Below are 25,472 nucleotides of genomic sequence, written 5' to 3'. Positions count from 1 at the left end.
CTCCTGCTTGGACTGTGCCTCCAAGTGCTTCTGGGAATCCTGGTTCTTCCATGTAGAAAAATATTTGCTATGGGGAGCTGCCAGAGCCAGTGAATACCAGGTGTCAAGTCGATGAACAGGGCACATTTTCCTCTTCCGCACCCAGGGCGGGATGCGTGATGCCATTGCTGCTAGAGCAGCCTGATGAAGGAAGGATGATTGTTGACAAAGGCTAATCCCAGCCATCACACCTTTTAGACGGCTTTCCTACATTCCTAGACGATGATCTATATGGACACGAGAAAGGGAGAAATGTATGGTGATAGGTGCTATGTGTACTTCCCCCTCTTTGCCAGCATTATGGGGAAATGGAGTTTCATGAGTCAACTTTGCTACAGAGGCAGACATGGATCTGGTACAACCAAATCTCTGCTTCATAGGATAAAGGCACAGAAAACTACAGAAATGTTTTAAAACAATGCACCCAAGAATTTTAAGGTATTACCTGAGTTACATTTTATGTAACTCATAAGTAGTTGATGGGACAGTTTTTTCCCCTTAAAACTTATTTAAAATTGAAATTGTAACTCTCATCTGAATTATATCTGTAACTAACGTGACTGGAAAACCCTAAGACAGATTTTTATGCAGCTCACTGTAGTCTTTGTATAAAGTTACATTGCTTGAGTCCAAATTCACTGGCTAATATATAAGGACTAAAGATCTGTTTTATTAAAAAAATGTTCACTGGAGCCATTCCTTTTCTGCTAGTTTAATTGAAGTCATATAACTGCAATTTTAACCTATTTGCCAAAAATTTTGTTAAATGTTTTTCTGAATTTCCTATAGCTGTGGTGGTATAGTTGTTTGCTGCCTAGGAGATATGTTGTGAAACGTGATTAAATGACTGTTTTTACTGTAGGTTGGTTTTTTTTTTCTTTTTAAATATGTCTAATATTAACTCCTTGTTCTTACATTCTTTCCACTTCCCCAAAGTTGCATATTTTATTCTGACCTTCACCTTTTGGAAATCTATTAAATCTACTTGGTATGAAATATCTGCATATGCTGTTACACTAGAACTGCATTTATTCCTTCATTTCAACATTTGGTTGAATGCATATTTGGCAAATACTTAAATTTTCAATTTCCATACTGGGCTGGCATAGCAGAGGGGTGACTGCAGACGTACAAAGTTGTGAATTTGGCAGTAAATTTAGGCATACAGCCCTCCATAACAGTGTTGCCCTATGTCCTGTAGACTGCTGGTTCACTGCAAGCTTTAACTTACCCAGGAAATTCAAGATAAATTGTGTGCTTTGTTTATCTATAAAAATATTAAAAATCTGGCGACAGGGGCCATTGTGATTTTTTTTTTCAAATGTGTTACGTGGCTGACATGGTGAAATGCTGAAATCCTTCCCAGATGAAGTCAGGGGCATCTTGTCCTTACTGTCAGTTTTTTTAAGGTATATCTTTTCAGTATGGGGAGACATGTCTGGCTGGTGCATTTTGTGACTCCTCAGCTCTGAGGACAGTCTAACAGATGTGGGTTTTTTCTGATCCAAAGATCAGGGCAGCAGAGGCAGAAGGCAGAGCCACCACTCAGTCAGGTCAAACCATGGTTGATGGTTATAATCCTAGAGAGTGAGGGAGCGGGGTCCTGCATTGCCTTTTCTGCTCCACAATTTGATGAGATGTCCAAATAGCTTTAAGGAAGGAGGTTTTCTTAAAGAGGAGTAAGGTGTGTTTTAAATATGGACAGTGTCCTCTTCCTTTTGTGGGACTTGGAGAACTTGGCAACAGGATTAGGGGCAGGGGATGGAGGAGTGTTCTGCTGGCTGGAGGCTTTGCTGTTTTTACACGTAAACAGGCAAGCACTGTGTTTCCTTTTTTTTTTTTTTTTTTTTTTTTGTGGACATGACTTGTATTGACTTCATGACACTATACTAACCCATTCTTTGTTTAAAACCCCACGTGCAGAAGAGCACATTTGTCAGCGCTTCTCGTCTGAGCTGTCCCTGAGCTGTGCTGCCAGGTGGCAGGAGGTGGCCCCCGAAGAAACCCTCGCTCTGGCAGCGTAGCAGCCTGGCTTCGTTGCAGCCCATTGCTCTGGGCTCTGGGCTGCGCTTCCCTCTTCTCCCCCACATCTCCCTGGTCAAAAGGCTTAATCCGTGTTATTTTTAGTTACTAGACTTGCAAATCATTCACAGCTTTCCCCTCCACTCTTGTATATCCAGGTCTTTCCTTGACGTTTCCTCTCACATATTCCATTGCTTTCTTAAAATAAATCTAACTAAAACTTCTCACATTTCCCACCTCCACTCTTCTGTAAATCTGCCCTTGCTATTCTGTCGTAAACTTGCCAGCCTCCCTAAAAACAGAAAAATAAAATTGCTTGGATTAATCCCAGTGTCTCGCTGCACTGCCATCAATGTCGCTGGCTGGCCATTGGAGGTCTTCAAGCCCCAGTCCTTCCATAGCCCGGCTCACCTCAGGCCTTGCTGTCTCCCTGCACCCTCTTTGCAGGGGCCTGTCCAAAAAGCTGCTCCCGCTCTGTGGCTGTGGCAGAGTCGTGTCCTCTTTTACCCCCCAAAACATGGCTCTGAGCATGCTGCCAGCCTCAGGTGAGATGAAGCTGCAGTACCCAGCTTGGCTTCTGCCTCCACTTTAATTTTCCGCTCTCCAGCCCCTGACCTGCCTGATTTCTGTCTTCCCCCTCTTCTCCAGGAGACCTCATTTCTCCTTACTCCAGACCTTCAAGACTCAGAGGTTTACTCGCTTCCCTGCGCTATCCTGTGCAAGCACCTCGTCCTCAGTGCTGCAAACAAAACTCGTATCAACAGAGAAAAATCAAGCAGATTGCATTGCATTAGACTATTTTAAGAAGAAAACAAAGGCAGTTTCCAAAGCAAGAAGCTGTTTCCCATGTCTAATTTGAGGTTCACTAGAGAATTAGAAATATATCATAGTCAGGGTTTAAGTAATACTAAAAGGTTTTTTAAAAGGTGTGCTTTGCCTTACTTTTTGACGCTTATAACTTTAATAGCCTTAGATTTTCTCTGTTAAATCATTATTTTTCACTCAAATAAAAAACATTTCTTTTTAAATAAACATCTATCTAGACAGACACTTTTCTGCACAAATAGTGAGATTCGTTGTCTGAATCATAGAGGATTGTATTTCTAATAACAGAGTGAAAGCCAAAATCCTGCTGGTTTAGAATGGAGATGACTTCTTCATCTTCAGAGGAAGAAGTCTGGACATCCTCGATTAATGGCATTATTACTGTCATCCTGTAAATTGCAGTTTATTGCTATAGGTGTGTATTCTTTAAAATTAGCCAGACAAACAGGATGCTAAGGGGAAGAGCTTTTTCTCTAAAACAGAGCTTGCCTATGCCACAGAATACAGAAATTAGGTAGCATTCTTTAAAATACTTGGGAGTATTGAAATCTTCTTGTCTTCTGTTTCAAAAGCTGTCAGAACCCTGTCAGAAAAGCAATATAATTGGGTAGCAAATGTTAGGAATTTATGCATTCTGACTTTATTGGGACCTTAGTTTACTGGGACCTCTAGCAGAGGCCAAAACTGCAGAGTAAGTGTGGGCTCTTACTCTGGCAATACTACGGAAAAGACGACTGCAACACCAAAACTGTGTACAGTCTATTAAGAAGAAAGAAAAAGGGCTTAAAAAGTTATTGTGGCTTAATGAAAGTGACCTTATTTGATACTTCACTTGAGGTCTAGACCAGAATAGGGAATATTATAACTAAAACTATCACCGATATAAAAAACAGGCAGTGTAATGAGAATGCAATGAGAGCTAAAATATGTAACTTGCTGTGAAGCCCAGCAGTTTAATTAAACCAGGAAATAAAGCAGTCACTGAGATTCTGGAAATCTCAGAAAATCTCCTGTTTCCCAGTCTGTTCACAAGTGAAACAGTTTCCACTTTAGCAGATTAAATCTAAAAGAAAATGAAAAAAACCCTCTGAATATTTGGCCAGATTAAAAAAAATTAACAGAGCATTGCTAGTTTGGAGGGTGTTGCGTGCTGAAGTCAGTTCTGGTTCCATCATCTCTGCACTTTACTCGGTTTCATCAAAGTTCGTTCTTCGTTAATCTGGGTGATTCTTCCTGTAATACCATTGATATGGTATATAACAACTATAGTAGTAATGACATAAAGTATTGCATAGCAATTAACATCATACAGTTCAAATCATTGGCTATTCTCACCCAAAATCAAATCCCCTTGAGGTACACATCGGACTTCCCCATCCTCCCGCGTTACCCACCAAGTGCACTCAGGTCCTTGAGCAAAAGCAATCCCACAAATGAATTTGCCTTTTCCCAAGGCAGGAATAACCCAGACTATCTTCCCCAGCATATTTTTTATGTGCACTACAGGGACTTTATCCCCTTCTACACTATGTAAGAGTTGTGATTGGGCAGGGCCAGCCCGATTGGCAGATCTTCTAGTGCTGACTAACTAGGTGGCTTTTGCTAAATGTGTATCCCGATGTTTAAACGTCTCACCACCCATTGCTCTCAGTGTAGTCTTTAACAGTCCATTGTATCATTCAATTTTCCTGGAGGCTAGTGCATGATAGGGGATGTGATATACCCACTCAATGCCATGCTCTTTGACCCAGGTGTCTATGAGGTAGTTTTGGAAGTGAGTCCTGTTGTCTGACTCAGTTCTTTCTGGGGTGCCATGTCACTGTAGGACTTGCTTTTCAAGGCTCAGGATAGCGTTCTGAGTGGTGGCATGGGGCACGGGATATGTTTCCAGCCATCCTGTGGTTGCTTCCACCATTGTAAGCACGTGGCGCTTGCCTTGGCAGGTTTGTGGGAGTGTGATATAATCAATCTGCCAGGCCTCCCCATAGTAGTATTTCAGCCATCGTCCTCCATACCAGAGAGGCTTTAACTGCTTGGCCTGTTCAATTGCAGCGCATGTTTCACATTCATGGATATACTGTGCAATAGTGTCCATGGTCAAGTCCACCCCTCAATCACGAGCCCATCTGTATGTTGCATCTCTTCCTTGATGGCCTGAGGTGTCATGGGCCCACAGAGCTAGAAATAATTCACCCTTATGTTCCCAGTCCAGATCCACTTGAGCCACTTCAATCTATCAGCCTGATCGAGCTGCTGGTTGTTTTGATGTTCTTCATGGCCCGACTCTTGGGTACGTGATCATCTATGTCACGTACTTTTACAACCAGGTTTTCTACCTGGGCAGCAACATGTTGCCACAATGCGGCAGCCCAGACGGGTTTGCCTCTGCGTTGCTAGTTCCTCTGCTTCCATTGCTGTAACCACCCCCACGTTAGGCACCAAAAGGACTGGCGTGGTTTAACCCCAGTCGGCAACCAAACACCACACAGCCGCTCGCTCACCCTCCCCACCCACGATGGGATGGGGGAGAGAATCTGAAGAGCAAAAGTAAGAAAACTCATGGGTTGAGATAAGAACAGTTTAATTATTGAAATAAAATAAAATAGTAATAATAATAAAATTGTAATTAAAAGGAAAGCAACGAGAGAGAGAGAGAGGAACAAAACCCAGGAAAAACAAGTGATGCAGCTGCTTACCACCTGCCAACCGACACCCAGCCCGTCCCCAAGCAGCGATCACTGCCCCCCAGCCAACTCCCCCCAGTTTATATACTGAGCATGATGTCATATGGTATGGAACAGCCCCTTGGCCAGTCTGGGTCAGCTGTCCTGGCTGTGCCCCCTCCCAGCTCCTTGTGCACCTCCTCGCTGGCAGAGTATGGGAAGCTGAAAAGTCCTTAACTTAGTATAAACACTGCTTAGCAACAACTAAAACATCAGTGTGTTATCAGCATTATTCTCATGCTAAATCCAAAACACAGCACTATACCAGCTACTAGGAAGAAAATTAACTCCATCCCAGCCCAAACCAGGACAGAGGGGATTTTAATGATGCATAAATGGACTGCTAGTGCGTTGTACGCAAAACAGAGCAATTAAGAACGACTGTTGATACAGCTGGTCTGACCCTAAAATATAGACCAGAAATTGCTTTTTTTTTTGCAGAAGGCTGCAATGTAAAGTCGCAAGAGGCTTGGGAAATTTGCGTGAAAACTGTGCAACAAAGAAGACACAGCAGGAAAGAGGTTGGGGAAAGCAGGAGACATAGCATGGAGGAAACTCAAAGACATAGTTTCCTAAGACACTGTTTTCAGACAGTCAATACTGCAATAAATTAAAAAGGGTGAGGACAAGCTAGTAATAAAAGTGTAAGTAAATGCCTCATTAAAAAGGATAGTAGTCATGTTTAACTTTGGCGATGCTGTGTGTGTTCCAACTTCAAACTCTAAACCTGCAGCTTGTCATCAAACGAATCCTTTAAAACCAGAATGCCATCACATGAACGAGCCATGGGTGACTGGTTTATTAGGTGTGTATCAGGGCCCTCTGCGAATTGTTCAAGCAATCATTTCTAAGATAAATTTGTGGCACAGATGTATCAAGTGAGAGCGCCAATGTTTTGCAGTATGCCTGGGAGAAAATAAATGGTGTGCAGCTAAAACATTCAGCTCCAGAAAGCAGTGGATGGGAGATGGACAATAATCTGCTGCAGTTAAGAGCACAGAGTTTGAGCTTGGTAAGGTCATTGTCTTGCTTGAGTAATTTCAGCTGGTACAAAGCACATTAGACAAGTGGAATTTCACTATTGTAACATAGCTGAAGGAAGGGAAGTGTTCCAGATTATTGGTATTACATCAGGGGCTTAACAGAGATCTTATTAAATATACCATCTGATTCTTGTTTACAGAAAACTATGCTGATACTTGAAATGGAAGCAGATTGTACCACTGTGTTTGATGGTGAATTCTTGTCTTCTTTAGCAAAATGTGGAGTATTGGTTTTATTTTGACTTTTACGCTGTGGCAGAGGTTTTAGAAATTCCAGGCATTTTATGAAAAGTGCTTGCATGATAGAAATATCCCAACTAATGTCACACAGTAAATCCCCTATGCCTAATCAACTGCAAACCTGAAAAAGGCAGGGAGTGTCTTAGGAATTTAATGATTGCCAGCATCATCATCATGTGTCTTACTACTTTTTGTATAAATACCCTTTTAAAGACATTCCAGGCCACAGGGTAATAATGCAGAAAAATGCGTTGCTCGTGGTGTTAAATGCAGCAGTGGACAAGACCTGAGGATGATATATCTGTATATACCTCTCCCTAGTAGCTCCTGAAGCAAATACATCAGTGGCTCAGGCAGTATTAGGGAGTAAGGGATCCGGTAGTGCAATTTCTTCTACTTTGATGCTCAGTTCAAGGCTTTGTTGGGCCATTTATGCAGGGTCTCGGGAGGGTAAATCTGGCAAAGCTCTAAGAAACCTCATGATCTTCACAGTTTCAGAGCACATGGTGGGGGCTACAGCCATGTTCCTTTTTATTGGATACAGGTGAGCTTCAGCCCCATCTTTGTACTGCTAAGGAGCTTCTCTTCTCTTCAGCTAATGCAACTTCTTATGAATGTTCTTAAAAATCAGCAGGGGTGGGAATTAAATGCAGCTTGCAGACTGAAGACATAGAAATAGACTTTAGAAATTAAAACCAGGAAGATAGTATTTTACCACTGAATACACTATAAATGCAAGTTAAAATACTTTACCTGTTAAACTACTCACACCAATTTGCAGTTTGCTTATATGCCTCATGTAAGCTGAACAGCTATTTGATTTGCTTGTGGGTGATCCCTGTGCCTTGGCTTGCAGGGGAAAAAATCCTTTTTTACGAAGGTGGAATGCTTTTTGTATTTTCAAGAGCTGTTCAGTCTTATAACAACATGATGGCTTCTCTTGAAGAAGTCTAATTAGCCATCATACACTGTCTCCTTAGAAAATACTGTATCTTTGTACTTAATCCTCCTCATCAGTAAGGATTTATGTTTACAAAATGGGAAAATATTTGCTGAAGGAAATTCAGTATTTACACTACTGATCTCTAATTTGATTAAAAAAAGGCACAATTCAAGTTCTTCCTCCTGGCTTATGTGGTATCTTGAGGGTGAAGCACATTTATTTTTTTACATTACATGTGACACATGAGCATAACTTGTCTGTGCTTTTACCAAACCATACATTTCAGTTTTGCTATGTGGGAGTGTCTCAATTCTATCAAGCATGAGCAAGATACGTAGGACATAAAATTCAGGTCTTGTATAGCATCCTGGTAAGTATCTTATCACAGAGAGATCATCCACATGTGTAAGAACATGCGTGGATTTAATAAACACTGTAATGTCTAGAAAATATCCATTTTAGATTTAAAATTAATGTAAAATGCATATACGTGTGTGTGTGTAGCATCTCCACATTATTTGCTGACAATTATCTTTTACATAAGTTATGAAAGAAAAGCTTTTGGCAAAATACTTCATTGTTGTTGAGGTTGAAGTCAAACTGATTAGTTAGTACCACTTCGTTACAAATCTTTTTTTCTCAAGCATTTGGTATTTTGGCTAATGTAGGCTTGCTGCTGACATCTGCAAGCATGAGCACTCTATGATAATTTAAAAGGAACAGAAAACAGAGTCAATAAGAGCTGCATCTTAGTATGACTGAAGTGTTCAGAGCAATCATAAACTATGATGTTACCCGGAGAAAATGAAAGGGCTAGCAGCCACACCAGCACAGAGGGAATATGATACGCCAAGCGTCCTGGTGTACTTGCTACACACGTTTCCTTAGTCATAGACTGACCACATCAATGTTTTCATTTCGTCCTTTAATTAGTAGCCCAGGTGCCCTATAGTATTTCTTATGCTTGGGATAAACCGTAAGAATGTAGAGGCTGATCAGTAAAATGCACCTTTGTGGTAAACTGTGACTATGTTTCCCAGTTAAGGGTAAGGCAGAGGGAGAAAAAAGCTACTTCATTTTTCTAAAACGTTGGAGATCTGTAAATTTATCTGTAGGTGGAGGAGAATCTATAGTTGTTTTAGTTTTGATTTTAGTTATGTGGGCTTAGAAAGAACAATTTGTTTGAGTACCAGCTATCGCTTTCTGAATGTTATCCTCCTGTAAACCTCTGGTATTCTCTATATTGGGATGCTGCAGTAGGATGGAAACTGTGGGATTTCAGTGGTTTTGAGAGATGCTGAGCTCTGCAACTTTCATTTGAGTTACATCGTCTCAGATCCAAGTGACCCAGGGAGGACATTGTAGGATCCCTGCACTGATCCATCAATGAATGCAATTATAACCTGCTGCACTTTGCCAAAATGGTCTATTTAAATGTTCTGGGTAACTTTAAATTTTTTCTTCTTCTGATATCCTTTTTGTTAAACTACGTAATATGTCATTTATATAGATAAAAAGAGATACTATTTTATTTGTGAAACAGTTTTCCTTCATTTTAAGATTTGCTACCTATCCCTCTACATGGTACACCCATCACAGAACATAGTTTTCTAGTCCAAGTGCTATTTTAGCATGCCTTTTCAACACATATTTATGCTGTGGTCTGCAAGACTTCTGATTTCGTGGAGATGATACCTTGCTTAGGAACCAGTAGTTTTTAAGAAGCAAGCCAAAATAGTTAAATTTCATTAAAAAAAAATTGTAACTTCAGTACAGTGCTTCATATTTTTTAATAAAAATGTGCATTGAGAATATTCTGAGCCATTTTACTTGTGAGTATTGGATTTGTTTGATGTTCTTTGGTACAGAATAGCTGTGTTTTTAATAACAGGTAGATAAATACTTATCGCTTTCAGATTAAGATAATGAGGAAATTAAATTTTCCTCTGTAGACTTTGTTCTGTATTTAAAATAACTGCCTCCATAGCTTATATATATATTTATTTCTTTTAACTTCCCCATTTAATTTCAGTAGAACACACAAGTGAATCTGCTGACAGAAATCTGTGAGATTGGAAGAGCTGATCTGGGAGCACCTCCAGGACTGGAAAGACTGAAGCTCAGCAGGGCTTTTTTCTTTCCCCATCTTTAATGGACAGATGCAATGATGGGCTAGGAGGCGCCCATAAGTACCTCAGACTTCTTCCCCACAAGTGAGCTGACACCTTCTCAAGCTCCTGCAGAGCAGGAGAGATTGGCCAGGGTTACAGCCCATTGGAGCCGAATGTGACATCCCTGATCACTGACCCAAGTCCCCCTTTGGACAGCAGTAGCAGACCAAAGCATCTTGATTTTTGCCTGGGAGGAGGCAGGAGATGCTGCTCCCCTGTCTCAGCATCTCCTACCAAAGCTGCTTTCACAGCCTTGCCCTGGTGGGCTGGAGACTGGGCTTCAGTGCTTTGTATTTTGTGATATGACAAACACACCTCTATTGACCACTTAAACTGCAGTGCCATTGGGACTGTGCTGCAGGACCGGCCATGCTTTATACCCAGCACCTTTTCTTCTTTAGAGCTACCTCTTCTAACCAAGCTGCTGACACATTTGTGGTTATTTTGGGCCTAAAATCTTTCTAACTTCAACCCGATGGCTATTTTATTATCTTAATTTTACCTCACTGGCCATCTGGCTGATTTGAAAAGCAAAGGAGGCTAATCCTGTACTGTCATGATTTAGGAGAAGAGCAGGGAATCCACTGGGATGTATGTGGCGTGGTTGTCTTTAAAGTAATGAGGTTTGACGACCTTTCTGTTCACAGCCAGCAGATCAACGTTTAGAAAATACACCTTCAAACCACTTGTTTGCACTTCCTTCATTGAGAAATATTGGAAAATCTAACGTGTTTTCTTCAGATTTTGACTATTCCTTGTATACTCTGCCTTCAGTTACAAAGATTGCTGGCATGTAGTGTTGAGAAAGAAATCCTCCGTTGATTTTCATTGTGTCAAGAGAAAAAAAATAATGAAGGTCAGGTCTATTTGTAAACTTCATCCATTTCAGCTAAGAAATGAAATGAGTTTTGATGGTGATACCGATATTATTTCTCCTCAGCACAGAAGTGTGTGTGGTAATTTATGCTTTATTGCTTGTGATAGTCTCCTCACTGGCTTTTCTTTTATTTTTTTATTTTTAATAGTTTTGGGGGCTTTATTTTTGCTCGAACATAATTAGCATTACACTGTACGGAGAACACTGTTTATTCTTGGTCTGTTTGCTCTTCCATGCTCTCAGGTTTGATGTCTCAAATGTATTCGCTTATGAATAGAATCAATCAAATAAATAAAGGGCAATAACTTCTATCTGTTCAGATCTGCCATGGCAGAGACGGTTTCAAAATTTATCTGAGAACCTATCTTTCTTATTGAGCTACCATAGCAAAATGTAGAATGGCCTTGTGTTTGCCTTGTTTTAAAAAGCCGTGCATACATTCAGCAGCGGATCGTATTTCAGATTCCAAAGTACAGATTGATGCTTTTCATTTCTCTGATAAAAAGCAAAATAATATTGCAGAGCCCCTCAGTTCTTGAAATGGGTAAACATTTCTCATAAAAATCCAGCAGCTCATTTTCAAATTAATTGTAATAAATTAACCATGACAAAGCAACAGTAATTCTCATGAAAATTTGATTTGGATGTGCTGAAAGCGGACACGCGTTACTTACTTGCAGACCCTCGCAATGACAGCAGCATATGTCTCAGGAATCTATCAAGACAGTTATTTTATGTTACGGTTTTCAGACACCTACAGTATGTCCCCTAAACGTGCTTCTCTTGTGCTACTGCAGCTGGTAGCGGCACCACAGCAGCCCACTCCTTCCTCGCGTGGGCTCTCTCCCCGCACCCCAGTCCTTCCCCCCAAACAAACAAAAAGTGCTGTCAACAACAAAACCCACACTTGAAATAGGTTGTGTTTGATGAAGGCAGAGATTACTGAGTGGAAACCCAGGCTTTTCATCCATTGTGGGGTGGAGACCAATGCAAAAAATGCTCAAATATAATGGATATTTAGTACTAAAAACAATATTTAAAATTCTGTTTTAGGACTTCGCCCAAAAAGGACTCTGCGCTTGGTGCTATGGACGGCAGAAGAGCAAGGAGGAATAGGTGCTGAGCAATACTATCAGTTGCACAAGGTAAATGATATCTTCAGATGATTTGCTTGACAGCACTTTTCTCCCTAGTCTTGTGACTTGCGTATTATTTTTGTCAAATTGTTCAGCTTAATATCTAACCAAAACCAGTGATTCCAGTTCTGCCTGAAAGTATATTTTCTGGTTTTAATCATAAATGTAAACTTAATTTTACATTTAACAGAAAGTGATGCCACCACACATATAAGTGTTCCGCTTGACCTAAGATATTCTGTCACAAAACTGTTCTGAAACAGATATTTCATGATGATATCTGCCATAGCTTTCAAACAATGCTAACTTTCTGGGAATGAATGATGAATGATCCACATATGTTGGCAATATAAATTTTGTTTGCATTATATATTTCCGCTTCGTTGCATTTTCCCATAATATTTCACAATGTAAAAAATAAAATAATACAAAGAAAAATCTTTGCTATGATCTTAATAGTGTGTAGTCTAAAATACTTTTGCCAATTATTAGTTTTATGGAACCTGGAGCGTTTTAAATGGTTGACTCCTCATGATGCAAGGAACACACAAACTCTATGACTGGTTTTCAGGATAAAAATATTGTATATTGTCACATCTGTCTCTCCTGCCAACAACTGCCTTTTCAATGTACATCATGACATAAAGGGCAGTTGCATAAAACTACTTTGGAGATAAGTCTTGGGACTATGTGTGGATTTTTTTTCCCCAGAAAAATTATACTGTACCTGTATAACTAAGCTAAAGTAGTTATCTTTTATTCTGTTCCCTCATTTACTAGTATTACTCTCAGCCATGGTTAATATATCCAAGGCAGAGACAAGATGAATGCAGATGTGTTTAGGAAGTCACCTGCTGTACAATAGTATGAAAGCAGACTTACAAGCAATTCCTAAGTGTATGTTTTTAATGGTAAGTAACCTATCAGAACAAATAAATGGAAATTTCACTTTGAATCAAATTCATTGTGATGAACAAAACTAAATCAATTTGCATCTGCAATAGAGTTGTCAGAGATAGCATTACAGTGGTTATGGTTTTCCGGATAATTGATGAACAGTCAATTATCCCACTAACGTGTTTAAAATTACTAAGTGTATTTATTTAACTACCCATATATAATGTAGTTCCTCCTTATATCTCCAAATTATAGGGATAGCTCAGCTCTCTCATTTGGAAGAGGTACCTAAGAGCTTGCTTTCTCACCTTCAGGGAGGTGACAGGGTTGCAGTATAGTACGTATTAAGGACTCTGGATTTACCACTGGTACTCTGGTGTTCCGCAGGATTAAACTAGAAGGAAATGTTCTGGAATATGTAGCACAGGAAAGAGGTGCTTCTCATGTACAGAAGTGCATTTGGAGGAGCTGGAGGGATGCTCTCTGCCTAGTGCACACTGCTCATGAGGAATGTATCATCACCTCTGTAGATTTCCATGCCAGAAAATAAGCTCCATCTATGGTGATGTTGTCAGCAACACATGAAATTGTCTCATGCACGTCTCATCTTTTGCCAAAATGTCTGCATTTCACTGTTGTCTCTAGGATTTATATTCAGATGTAGTATCAAAAAGTAGGCTTAAGGATCAGATGGGGAAATACAAAGCAGGCTGGGTGTTGTTTGAAAGATATTTGGTTACTTTGCTTTTAAAACAATTGAGACAAAGATGTGTCTCAATTTTTGCTCTGCTGATACGATTCCGTCTGGATGTTGTGCTCTGCAAAGAAAACCCAGTCTAACTTCACAAGAATTTGTAATTTACATGGAGAATTCAAGCAGAAATGACATCCGTCTGTTGTTTGTTGTTCTTGTTTCCCCCCTGCCATGTGATCTGGCATAGTTATAAATTGATACAGCTATAGGACATAGCGTTACTCATAATAACAAAATAAAGCAGATTAATACTGTACATATAATTAGCATGAAAAATAACTTAACCTTTTAATGATTTACTTGTGCAAATTTCTGGCAATTAGGATAGTATGGCATAAACATTGCTTGCTGATGGTAATGAGTACAAGTTAACTAAGAGTGGTATTTAAGGATGCCTTGTTAAATGAAAGATGGCCTGTATGACTCATCCGCATAGCTGCGCTTATTATGACTTTAGTTGGCTACAAAAAAGTAGAAATATGAATGCAGTAATTCAGCACAGACAGACACGGATTTCCTTGACATTGTAAATTACCTCCTCATGTCAGTGGAAATGTGGCAAGGCAGAAGAAATGAAGACAATATAGTACTGGACAAGTACAAATACTCTTACTTTTGTAGCTTATTTATTTTTTCTTTCAATTTAATTTCAGGTCTTTCTTCCTCATCCGTCATTGTAGGTTGCCACTGCTAGAAAGTGGATGAGTTACTGCAGAAGTAACTGAGATAGCAGCAGCATAGTGGTTTTACTGTGGAGGCAATAATCAACTCATATCCCTGCATAATAGCATTATTTATATCACACAAGTATTTCTGTTGAGCCAAGTATTATACTTTCTGATTATTAAAACTAGCGATAGGGTGTATTGGCTGTTCAGAGCTTGTAAGAGAATGTGAAAGCTGCCATATTGGGTTGATGAGAAGCTCAGTCTCGTGTTGTCTCCCGTTTCTGATAGCATCCAGTAAATAGATGCTTAGGAAAAGCACGTTTGCCCAACTGCAGTCAGAATAAGCTCAGACACATAGATTACTCATGCAACCATGCTTTCATTTTATCACATATTTTTCTGGAGAGCATCTCATGGTCCTCATCTGTTGTTTCCTTTATATGATTTTTCTAAGACATTTCCAAGAGCTGAAAGCCAAGTATCATCCAGCAGTTTCAGTGCCTGCGTTAGTGCAGGGGTACCTGCCACCCACCAGTACCTCACAGAGCACCTGCTCAGTTTTGACCATGGGGTAGAAGCCTCCCAGGGGAATCACCAGCATCTTTGCTCCCAAAGGAGATACCTGCTGAAGTGCTCACTGCTTGTAACAGTTAGCCAATAATTAGATTTAATCCCAGACTGGAAAAACGCCTGATTTTCCTTTACAGTAAAGACCCCTTATCTTGATGAAGTGTAATGAAGTTAAGGGATCTAAGTGTAAATCAGGCTCCAGATCTTGAGGTTCGACCCTCCATCTGAAGTCTTTGCCCAGTGCTTAGTGTCGTGTGAGCCAGTTGCTAAGTAGGGTTCTTAGGTACAGGCAATACAGTAAATAACTTCAAAAATGTGAAACATCATTGCAACTGCTGCTTTCCTTTCCAAGTTGAATGGAAGAAGCAGGAGGAACATGGTTTAGTAATTCTGGGGGACCTAATGTTGCAGCTATTCAGTACAGATTCTCCTACAACCTTTAACAACGGTACCTGAATGGCCTGCAGTAGGGTTTTAAAGTTTTTTGTGTGTTTACTCTTTTGCTGTCTTCATGAGGGGAGAAAGCAGCATATGTAATGAAGTGTCTGTCCTCCTTTCGTTGCCTTGGACTAGTTTCTGTGAAAGATCTGTGTACCATCAAGACAAGGTTACAGTTATTTACCTAGCTGAATTAAGGGACTATGAATGGCTGATATTTGTTTTGGAATAGAAGTATTGCATACAGTCTCCTGGGAAAGCAAATACATTTTGTAATTAGAAGACTAAGAGATCCTAGGCCACATTCAAATTTACTTTAGTAACTCTGTTGTGATCATTGGAGGCATTAATGTGTTATGAATTTAATTCAAACCGCATTAGAGAAAGCATTCTTAAAATATTTCTGCATGCTTATTCCTATCTTAATGATGTTTACAGTACTTACCTAAATTTCTGGTGCAAATGCCATACACTATTTTAACTTTCTTAGAAAAGGTTTAATTTTATGAAAAATATTGGTCACCTGTGTTTACTATGGTTTCCTTTTTGTGTTTATTACCAAGAAGAGTTGATATTTTGCCCAAACTGGGTCTGCATGAAAACAGGACTTTCTGCAATGCTGGTGTCTCGTTGCTACTTTAAGTACTCTTTGTTGATGCTCACATGAGGTTTCTACTGTGATTTGCTAACGAGTTACTTTGTCTAAGAAGCAAATACCAAAAAAATTTCTTGTCGCTTTCAGGTGAAGTGATTCTTCCCCAGAAAATATTGGCTCTTCAAACCAGTTTTCAGAAAACTCCTGTATTTCCACATTCTGTTTATTTCCCAAGGTACCAAGTACCCTGGTGAAACGTGAGACATGGATTTGTGTGTTATTTGAACCAAACGTATGAAGGACTTTAATGTGGGTTCTTTTATTCCAGCAAAATATGTTGACCATTTGTCTATTGACTGTTCTCAGGAAATATTCTCTGTAATCAAAAGTTCTGTAAAATTACTGCTTGTTGTTTTGACCACTGCTCTCCTGTTGATCCCTTTCATTGAGAAATGAAAGAAATGCATAAAAAGAGAAATGTTCAGTTACAAAATGACAAAAAGAAACTAATTGCACTGTATTCTCCAGAATCACGGTCAACGACCAGAAGTACTCTTGATTGTGTTAAGCACAGTAAAGCTAGCATACTTATACAATTATATTTTACACCAGTTCTATGTCAGTAGGAATTCATAATTCTTAATACTGAGGTGTCACAGTCCTAGTGAAAGCTGCAGAGGAAACCAGGTTTTACTAAAACACAAAAACGGGTTGATTCCTTACCCTGCCTGAAGCAGGGAAGACCCAGAATCAGCCATGGCAGTGTGTCTCCTGGCTGCCCTGTCTTCATTCCATGCAGGCAAGTTTCATACACGTCTAGTGTTAGGAGAACTTTTGTCTTTGTACCTTTCCTTCCTTTTCTTTGCCTCATGCAAGTAGCAGAGGTGCCATCTGAAATGCTGTGAACTGGTGGAGACATCTTCTGAGGACAGCTGCTCTGCTTTCATACTCCAGGCAGATGCACCCGACCACAGGTCCTTGGTGCTTGGGGATGTTCTGCTGTAAGAAAGCTGGGCTCCGTCTGTCCAAACTCCCCGCACCTGTGCAAGACACAGAAAATTGTTGCCCCTTGTTGACTCATTGTGATGAGCTTCCTCCTCATTGACTTCTTTTCATCTTAACATTGCACCTCTTACCCAGATAAGAACCTAAAAGCGTTCTGCATAAAACCAGGAAATATTAACGATGTGTGTGCTGTGGTAATTTCTAAGGTATTGCCGATTTATTGTTACCGAAAGTTACAAAAGTACTCACTTGCTTATTGAAAGCAGCCAAAGTTGTCTTTGGTTGAAAGATATAAACCACAATTTTTAATTTTGGCAGTGTTGCCTATTTTCAAACAAAAACCTAAAACTTTTCAAAAAGGAACAGCGGTGGGACAGAGTCATTCAGAGTCATAGACAGCGTTTTGATACCCTCGTATTTGAACCGTAAAAGGGCTTAAGTTTTCCAGAGGTTTCCATGGGATGTTTTCAAGGAAGAGCAGTTTCCTTTGATATGCCTCTTTGTCAAAGGAAAACCTCCAAAGACAAGTTTGCAGGTAATCTATCTGATGCATACCTTACATCGCCTGCTGCTGTCTTCAGAGCTGTCTGCTTTTTCTTGTCTGTCATCCCAGAGAACTTACAATACTGAATGGTCATCTCTGTGAGTGCTGGCAAGTGGTGGCTGCAGAGGAAACAGTAGCGGTATTGTACAAGGCAAGGCATGCTAGTTGTATGTTTTTACTGAGTGAAATGCTAATAAGTACATGACCAAATCCTGCTCCAGGGCTGTTGAAGTTACTGGAACTTTTGTCATTGGTTTCTCAGAGATCAGAGCTCTGTAACTCTAATAGAGAGCAAGCCATAAAATCTGTGGACTTTTTTACGGACTGGAAGAAATGTGGCAGAAAAATATTTCGTGTTTTAACAGAAGTATGAGCCTTATTCATACCTTGTCATCTATCAAAAATTGTGCTAATCTTCAGCTTTACAGCAGCTTTCTCCCATATAATGATGGGGTAATTTACAAAAATTTATAACTCACAGTGTTCCTGATTTTCCCTGTCTTCATTCAAGAAGAGTGTGAGCGGTATGATCACGCTTGTGGCTGGTGGTTATTATGCCTTGATGCTGGCGCATCCTAACAGCTGTTCTGGTGTTTTTTTCTCTAATTCTCATCTATGCTGTTTTGCTTCACTTGATCTTGATCCTAAACAGCAACTCAAAATTACACTACACCATGTTTATATATTATTAGATACTTGGAGGATTTTTTTTTTTTTTTTTTTTTTCCAGCTGTCACATCCACTTAGGTGTTTCCAGTGTTTTCTCTTGTCGTTCCTGTAGTCTTAGTTGCCAGCCTAAAAAAGCCGGGTGTTGATTTAAACACACTTTTAGTGCTGCAAGTGGGATGACTGTCATTTCACTGTAAGTTCTGCAGCATGGTTGTTGCCATGCTGTGCTCAGATCCCAACTGCTCTGAGTCAAATACTGGAATACAAGAACATAAGTGTTGGTGTTTCCTAAAGTTAAGTGTAAATCAATAACAGAAAGCTGAAAATGCACTGTCAGATTAACTGATGTCCCTTATTACTGGAACAAATTAACCATTAGTCAAGGACAGTGCTTTGCCATTACAGACTTTGGTATTTTCCCTGTAAAGTGGTGATTTTTCTTTTTCACGAAAAAGAAAACTGGTAAATAAGCTATTAGATGTAATAACACTCTATTTTAAATAGCCCCAAATTGCTGAAGGGTTTTAGGACAGCTGTTCCCTCCCTTATCCTTTCAGGTACCTCGCTGCTTTAGCTGGGTAAGAGGAATTGCCGTCAGTGACTCGGTAGATTAGTCATGAGATGTCGGAGTCTAGTTTAACATTTGGTAAGAATTAACAATTGGGATTTTGACTGAATAAGTAGCTACCTGTATGCTTGGGATTGCCAGTGTCTACTCTAGATGGGACATGTTTCCTACTGATAGAAGTACGAGTCATGCGTATGACAAGGGTTTGTTTTCTTAATTGAAAAGATTTGACTGTAATTGCATGTTTTGAAGTGTTTGCCTTAGAGATGAGAAGCACTTATATTTTTAGTTCTGCTTAACAGAGATAAAAATAGATTGTTTATAGAGAAAACAGAAATAAAAGGAATTAAAATAAAAATACGAGACGTATTGGCAAGGATCGTGCTTATTTGCATATTCAGTGAAAATAACAAGCTATAGAAAGCCAGTTTCCCATGCAGTATTTATTGTAATGTTTCATTTAAAAATTCAGTTGAAGAGCTAAACGTGGTAAGATAAAGTGAAGTGACCTCTTCTGTGACCAAGTCATAGGAAGATAAAGGATAAAAGTCTCTTCTGATGTTCAGAGAATTAGGCAGCAGGTTACACCAACAAGATTTAATTTTCTGGTATGTGCTAAGAGAAGTGGCACAGTATCACGATGCAGCAAGTGGGATTACTTTCTGAAAAAATTGCGTACCGAATTTAAAATGCTTATTTAAATGATACATTCGGTATGGGGAAAAATGAAGGAAACAGCTGAGCCTGCAGTTATTTTATAAAATGTTACTGGTTTGTTGTGCTGTTCCCTTGAATTAGTCCAGGGAGCAATGTACGGTCTCACCTCGCTTTGCTAAGTGGCAGTTATTCCTGCACCACAGAGGGCAAAGGACAGCAGAGCAGCTTCCCTATAGCATATTTTCCAGCACGTATTTCTTTCCGTGTAAGTAGAAACGCCAATATACGTGTACAAAAATGGGTATGGTGAAACCAACCTAACCCCCTTTTTTTAAGGTTGCAACTTTCAAATTCGACAATGAATAGTTTTATAATTAATCCTATTTTCTAGTGGACAAAATAGGGAAAAAGCTTTCTCAAGTACACATGGTACTTTGAGTAGTTGTGACCTGTTTCTTTTTTGTCCCCCAATGAGTCCAGTTTCTCTCCCCAGGGCGTCCTGTTTTCATGCCACTCCAGCACGTTCTCAGAACTGAACAGCTTTCTTACAGAGTAAGAATATGGTGTAATGTATTGTGAGCTGTTTGTTTTCTCAGTTTCATATTAAAAACACATGCAAACATTTATATGAGAAAACACAGCTGAAGACTGCTGTACTAGCAGTTTATGAAATTTTGGAACTTAGGAATTCTGTTCTTTGGAGTGGTAGGTGAGATTTCTTCTCGGTATCTGCGCCATTCCCACACTCACTCTTTTCCTTACTTTGCTGCCCTGAATAGTCCCTTCCACTTGCCTCATTGCTCCTACTCATTGCAGCTTCTCTAAAAATGAGCAGAAGTCCTGCTTTGAAGACTCAGCCAAAGAGGCCATTTCTGAATGATTTCTATCATGGTATTTATGCAGGGCTCACTATAATTAAGTTAGCTTTTGTTGGAAATTCACCAGCACACCAAAATGTGTGTTGTCTTCCCTAAGTCTTGCTCCTTGGGCTTGTGATATGAAGAAGATTTACATTTTGAGACATTCTTTCTGTTGTACCTGTGACTTTGGAGCATCATTGGTCCCTTTTACCACGCAGTGTGCTCTTCTTGGCCTGCTTCTCTCCCACTGTGTTCAAAGGGTCTGTGAATCACGGTTTGATGTTGAGGCTCATGACCTGTGGTACTGCATCTGATGATAGGCATAGGGACCACATGTATCCTAATTCTTTACATTTAATCTTTTATAAACTGAAGATTTTTTTTTCATTGCATAAAAATAGTGATTGCCAGTTGGGTGACAACGTTGGTTATTTCCACCTTGATTTCCAGTAGTTGGATGGGTGGACAGGTAGATTGGTTATTTTAAGGTATTATAGCATTTACAGTTACTTTATCATATGCAAAGATTTTATATTAACTTTTTTAACTGCTGGATATATTTCTAAGTTAGAAGTGAATACCTCTGCTGTGTTAGAACTTATTTCACTCAAAAGAAAAAAGTTTTGGGAAAGTAAAGTGTAAAACACAGTTCTTGGCAAATTCTATAAAGAACTTCTGAAAACTTAGGTGAATATCACATTCACAGCCACCTGTAGTTCATATTTGGTTTTATATTCAGGAAAATGTGAAAGAATTCTTTACTGAATTGTAGACTTATGTAATCTGTTAATGACATGGATCTGTTACTCACAGCTATCACATATCTCTTGTAACAATTTCCTTGTAATAACCCATGACAGCCATAAAATTCTGGAATGAGATCTGGGCATAGGAGTAAAACCTGCAGTAAGTTCTTTTAGTCATATTCAAGATAGTCTGAAGTATAGCTTTTTTCTGCCTGACCTGGCTATAAACTGTTTTATTTTGCAAAAAAAAGTTGAGTGCTTCTCAAAAAGAGTGAAATCTGCCTTCACGTGAAGTCCCTAAGTACTTTCTTTCCAATTAAACCTTTGTGACTGAGCATTCTGAATGTATGGGAAGCAAATAAATGGCTCTGGATGCTAGTTTTTGTTCTTTTAGCTAAAAAGAATCTTCCAAGTGCACACTAAATGCAAATGTTATTATGCCATTTATACACAAAATCTTAAAATTTTAGATTTCCTGTAAGGACTTGCCTTGGAAGCACAAAATTCCCTTAAAATAGATGTTATTCCTTCAGGTCAGGGAGAACCTTGGCATTTCAGTCCTCCAACCAAAGTCAGAGTTGACTACATGGTATATTGAAAATAATGTGTTTCTGAAGAGACAGCAGCTGTTTTTCTAGATGGAATGTCCTTCATAGTCTAAGCAAGCTCTGAATGCATCTAATTTTAAAGCCAACCAGACTGCGTACCCTCCCCCGGCAACAGAATTTCTGAGTTTCAGGTCTGAGAAGAAGGTGAGAGCTGCAAGTGAAAACTGAAATATGGTGGTAATGGCTTACCTTCCTAGGTGGCACTTCAGAAGCCTTAAAGCAAGTATTTGGGGACAGCAGGCCAGTCATGTTGTGGCTCCTACAGAATATTGATGCCTCAGAACTGAACTTGAACTGTTTCAGCGTTTTGATACAGAAAGATTAGGTCCCTTTGTTTATGCTTATATACACATGATCACAGGAAGCATTTCTCTGCTTCTTAAACAAATTTGTTACGGTATGCTCGCACTGACATCTAGAATCCAGTATATGGTGCCAGTTAAAACAGCAATCACAAACCGTATCCTCTTTCCTTACATGTTTAGGAAAATATCTCCAACTTCGATATCGTCATGGAGTCTGATGAGGGCACCTTCAAGCCATCTGGACTGGGTTTTACTGGCAATGCTAAAGCTCGGGACATCGTGAAAGAGATCATGACACTGCTGCAGCCCATCAATGTTACGGATGTTTACGATGACGCAGATGGAACGGACATCGATTACTGGATGAGAGACGGGGTGCCTGGTGAGCATGCTTTATAGGTGGCACTGCTCCTCCCATGCAGTGGCATGTCAGATGGGTGGTCTGGTGTTTTGAAAATAGTAAGAAATGCTTTCCCTCAAGGAGTAAAATTTACTGTAGGTAAAATGCTGAAATGCTACAAGGTGACCAACAGAAATAGGACATAAACTGCATTTGAGCTGCAGTTTAATAATGGTATAGATTATACGTAGCATAACATGCCTGAAATCTTCTTTTCGGCTTTAAGGATTTATAATAATTAATCCCAGACTGGTGGTTTATAAATAGTAAACTCAGGCAGAGGGAAATTCTCCAATGCAGAACAAATAATTTTTTTATTACTTTTATTATTTCTGCTTTGAAATACAGGGCTTTTTCTCCCTGTTTTGTATGCTGAAGAAACAATGTTTTTGAGATGTGACATTTAAAAGGTTATGGGGCATTAAGGTGTGCTAAAGGGGTAAAATTCTGCAAAGTTTGAACTGGTTTAGGGGTTTGTTTGGAGTATTGTATCTGGCTCCCAGTGAGGAGCAGCTGGTTGGCAGAGGCTTGCAAGCTGTGAGAGAGATCCACCACTGGCAGCCCCCCCGTGCAGGAGACCCCACACTAGCACGGGGGCTTGCAGAGCACAAGAGTCTCAATTAGAGGCCAACCTGGGTGAAGCCTTAGTGAATTTCCATGGCAGTTTCCACGCTTGAATAATAATACAAAGAAAAAAGTTTCATAACACTGATACTTAAAAAATTATGATCAGTGTAAAAATTTTAAGGTTCTTTTCCTCCGGTGTTTTATGATTGAAGTAGGCTGGCACATTTCTCATGCTAGTTTTACTAGTAGTTCCAATATGCTTAGAATCTTTTAATATTTGATTAACTGCCTGGTTTCTTACTTGGTCTTGTGGAAGATACAGTGGGTCGTGGAATATATGCTTCTTATTTATGAGCAGAACCCTTTGCTTCTCACTCACCTAGGGTGTACAAAGATACCTTAAAGTTGACTGCTTCGATAAATGTATGAATATCTAACTTTCAAAGCAAAATATCTATGCTGGGCAAGAAGAATGGATGAATGGGTATTGTTAAACAGCTAGGGATTCATCTTCAGCTGGTGTGCTGCTTTCCAGGTGAGGTGCAAGCTATTCGGTGCAATGTCATACAGCTGTGACACCGGTGTGCACTCGTTCCTAGGCTCTGTAAGATGCCTCTGCACCTTACATGAGCGTTAGGACCATGTGCTGAGTTGAGTTGAGCTGAGTTGAGAGACTGTAAGCACTGCTGAGAGGCTATAGCCATGCATCGTCCTCCACAGCCTGTAAGCACCCATGCAAAGACGTCTGGTCTAGAATTTCAGACCAACATGTCTGTGCTGTAGTTGGAATATAAGAACTCACCACTCGGCCCGTGTTTAGCAAATGGCAAGTGTATCAGAATTATTTCCTAGGTAAGGTGTTGGGAGCATTACAGATGGTCCTTGGGGATTTCCATTGTGCTTCCCATCCTGAGTGCAACAGATTATGGAAGAAGAGAGAAAAATTTAACATTCAAATGCCTTGTTTTCAGTTGATAATGTGAGTGGTGCTTGTGATGACAGTGTGTATTGAGCTCTTGTACGCCACTGTTCATCAGCTGAGGTGCACCTGGAGCACAAACAGCTACAGCCTGCCATGGTCCTCTTGATTAGTCACCTGGGCTATGTGTGTAAAGTACACTCAGCAGGAGCCGGGCAGAAACGGGAACCCTCTCCTATAGTCATCCGTACTCCTCAGAAAGCATAAACTATGAAAAATATCACAAACTCTAAGTTCAACTTTGGGAAAATATAAATACACCACAACTGAGACCTCAGTTTTTAAATAAATCTGATTTGCTTTCCTGTTAAAAATTTGGCACATTAATTGATGGCGGCTTTTTTTGCTGTCTGAAGCTTTGATTCATTTAACTTCCCGTTAAGCAAATAACAAAGAGTTCTTGCAGCATAAAGGAACAGTGATTCTTTTTTTCCCCATCAAGCCCCGGAGGGAAGGAATTGCTCCACTAAAAGAATTTCGGCTGCTTTAGATTGTATTTCATACTGTATCAGGGAGAAGGCTAAGACATCTTGTAATCTTCATGCCTTGTCTGCAGTATTCTCACTGCTCGAATGAGCCCTTATGGTATATAATAACACTGGAACAAATTGAACACACTGTAACAGCTTTTATAATTTTGTCCAATTTAAACAAGCAGTCAAGTGTTGACACTTCATCAATTTTATTTAAATATTTTCTTGAAAATACACTTCGTGGCTTTGTTTCTGCAACAGTGAGAGAAAATACGGTGTACTTCTTGAACAATAAGAATGGTTTCTGACATAATTTCTTTCGAATTTTTCTCCTTTTTGGCATTAAATAGATTCTGGGATTTGCCTTTTTGGATACTATTAAAATTCTGCTCCTCCTGCTCCTTTTGGTCTGAAAGATCTGCAGAGGGCAACAGGATGTGTGTTTTTCAGAGCTGTTCATAGCTGCTCCTGAGACAGGCGAAGTGACTCTGGCTCCTTACTCTCTGCAATTTCCAGCATGTTTATTTTTAATGGGCATGCAATGAAACATCATTCGTAATGTTACTTAAATGCATGTGCAAGAAAACAGCGGTGACTATTCTGAGATTTTAGGGTGAGAGAGGCCAAGAGAGTTCAGAGTGCTTTGCAAACCATAGACTGAAGCTTAACTAATACCTGTAAAGCATGAGCAAGGTGATCTGCACCAAACACAGCAGTTTAATGCTTTGTGACTGCTGAGTATTAGAAATATTTCCATCAGTGGCCTTTACGCTGGATTATTTTGAGAACAGTTCAGCCCAGCAGTGAGGAATGTCTGTAGCTGTGTTTTTCTAGTGATAACCAGTTTTCAGCTACTGAAAATATTTGTATAACATTTGTTTTGCTTTTTCATGAAGCATAAATCAAATGAAATGAGGTTTTTGTGGTGTCATGTTTTACGCTGTGGTTTTACAGTTTGAGGTGACCACTGGTCCTAAGACTGCTCCTTTATTAATTATACAATTATCTTCCTCAGCTCTCTTTTTAAGGGTTCAATTACGTATTTGTTTTTAGTTAGGGATACATCTAAACTGTGGCTCATAAAGCTGTTCCTTTCCAACACTGAGTCCTAATCAAGTTTGGCCAGAGTTTGCAAGTATAGGTGGGGAAA

General features: G+C 39.7%; 1 protein-coding gene across 3 annotated transcripts in view; it reads left to right on the top strand.

The window, feature by feature from the left end:
* CPQ (carboxypeptidase Q) overlaps nt 1–25,472 on the top strand; it is a 164,172-nt gene that overhangs the window by 113,212 nt on the left and 25,488 nt on the right. For all 3 annotated transcript variants that reach the window (XM_082310230.1, XM_082310231.1, XM_082310232.1), the window contains 2 exons: nt 11,937–12,028; nt 22,084–22,285. In XM_082310230.1, coding sequence (XP_082166356.1) covers nt 11,937–12,028; nt 22,084–22,285 — 294 coding nt within the window. The remainder of the gene's footprint in view (nt 1–11,936; nt 12,029–22,083; nt 22,286–25,472) is intronic.

This window comes from Platalea leucorodia, assembly GCF_965183815.1.
Source record: "Platalea leucorodia genome assembly, chromosome: 1".
Classification (NCBI taxonomy): Eukaryota; Metazoa; Chordata; class Aves; order Pelecaniformes; family Threskiornithidae; genus Platalea; species Platalea leucorodia.
The sequence above is the reverse complement of the archived record's forward strand: the minus strand, read 5'-3'. Positions and strand labels throughout refer to the sequence as shown.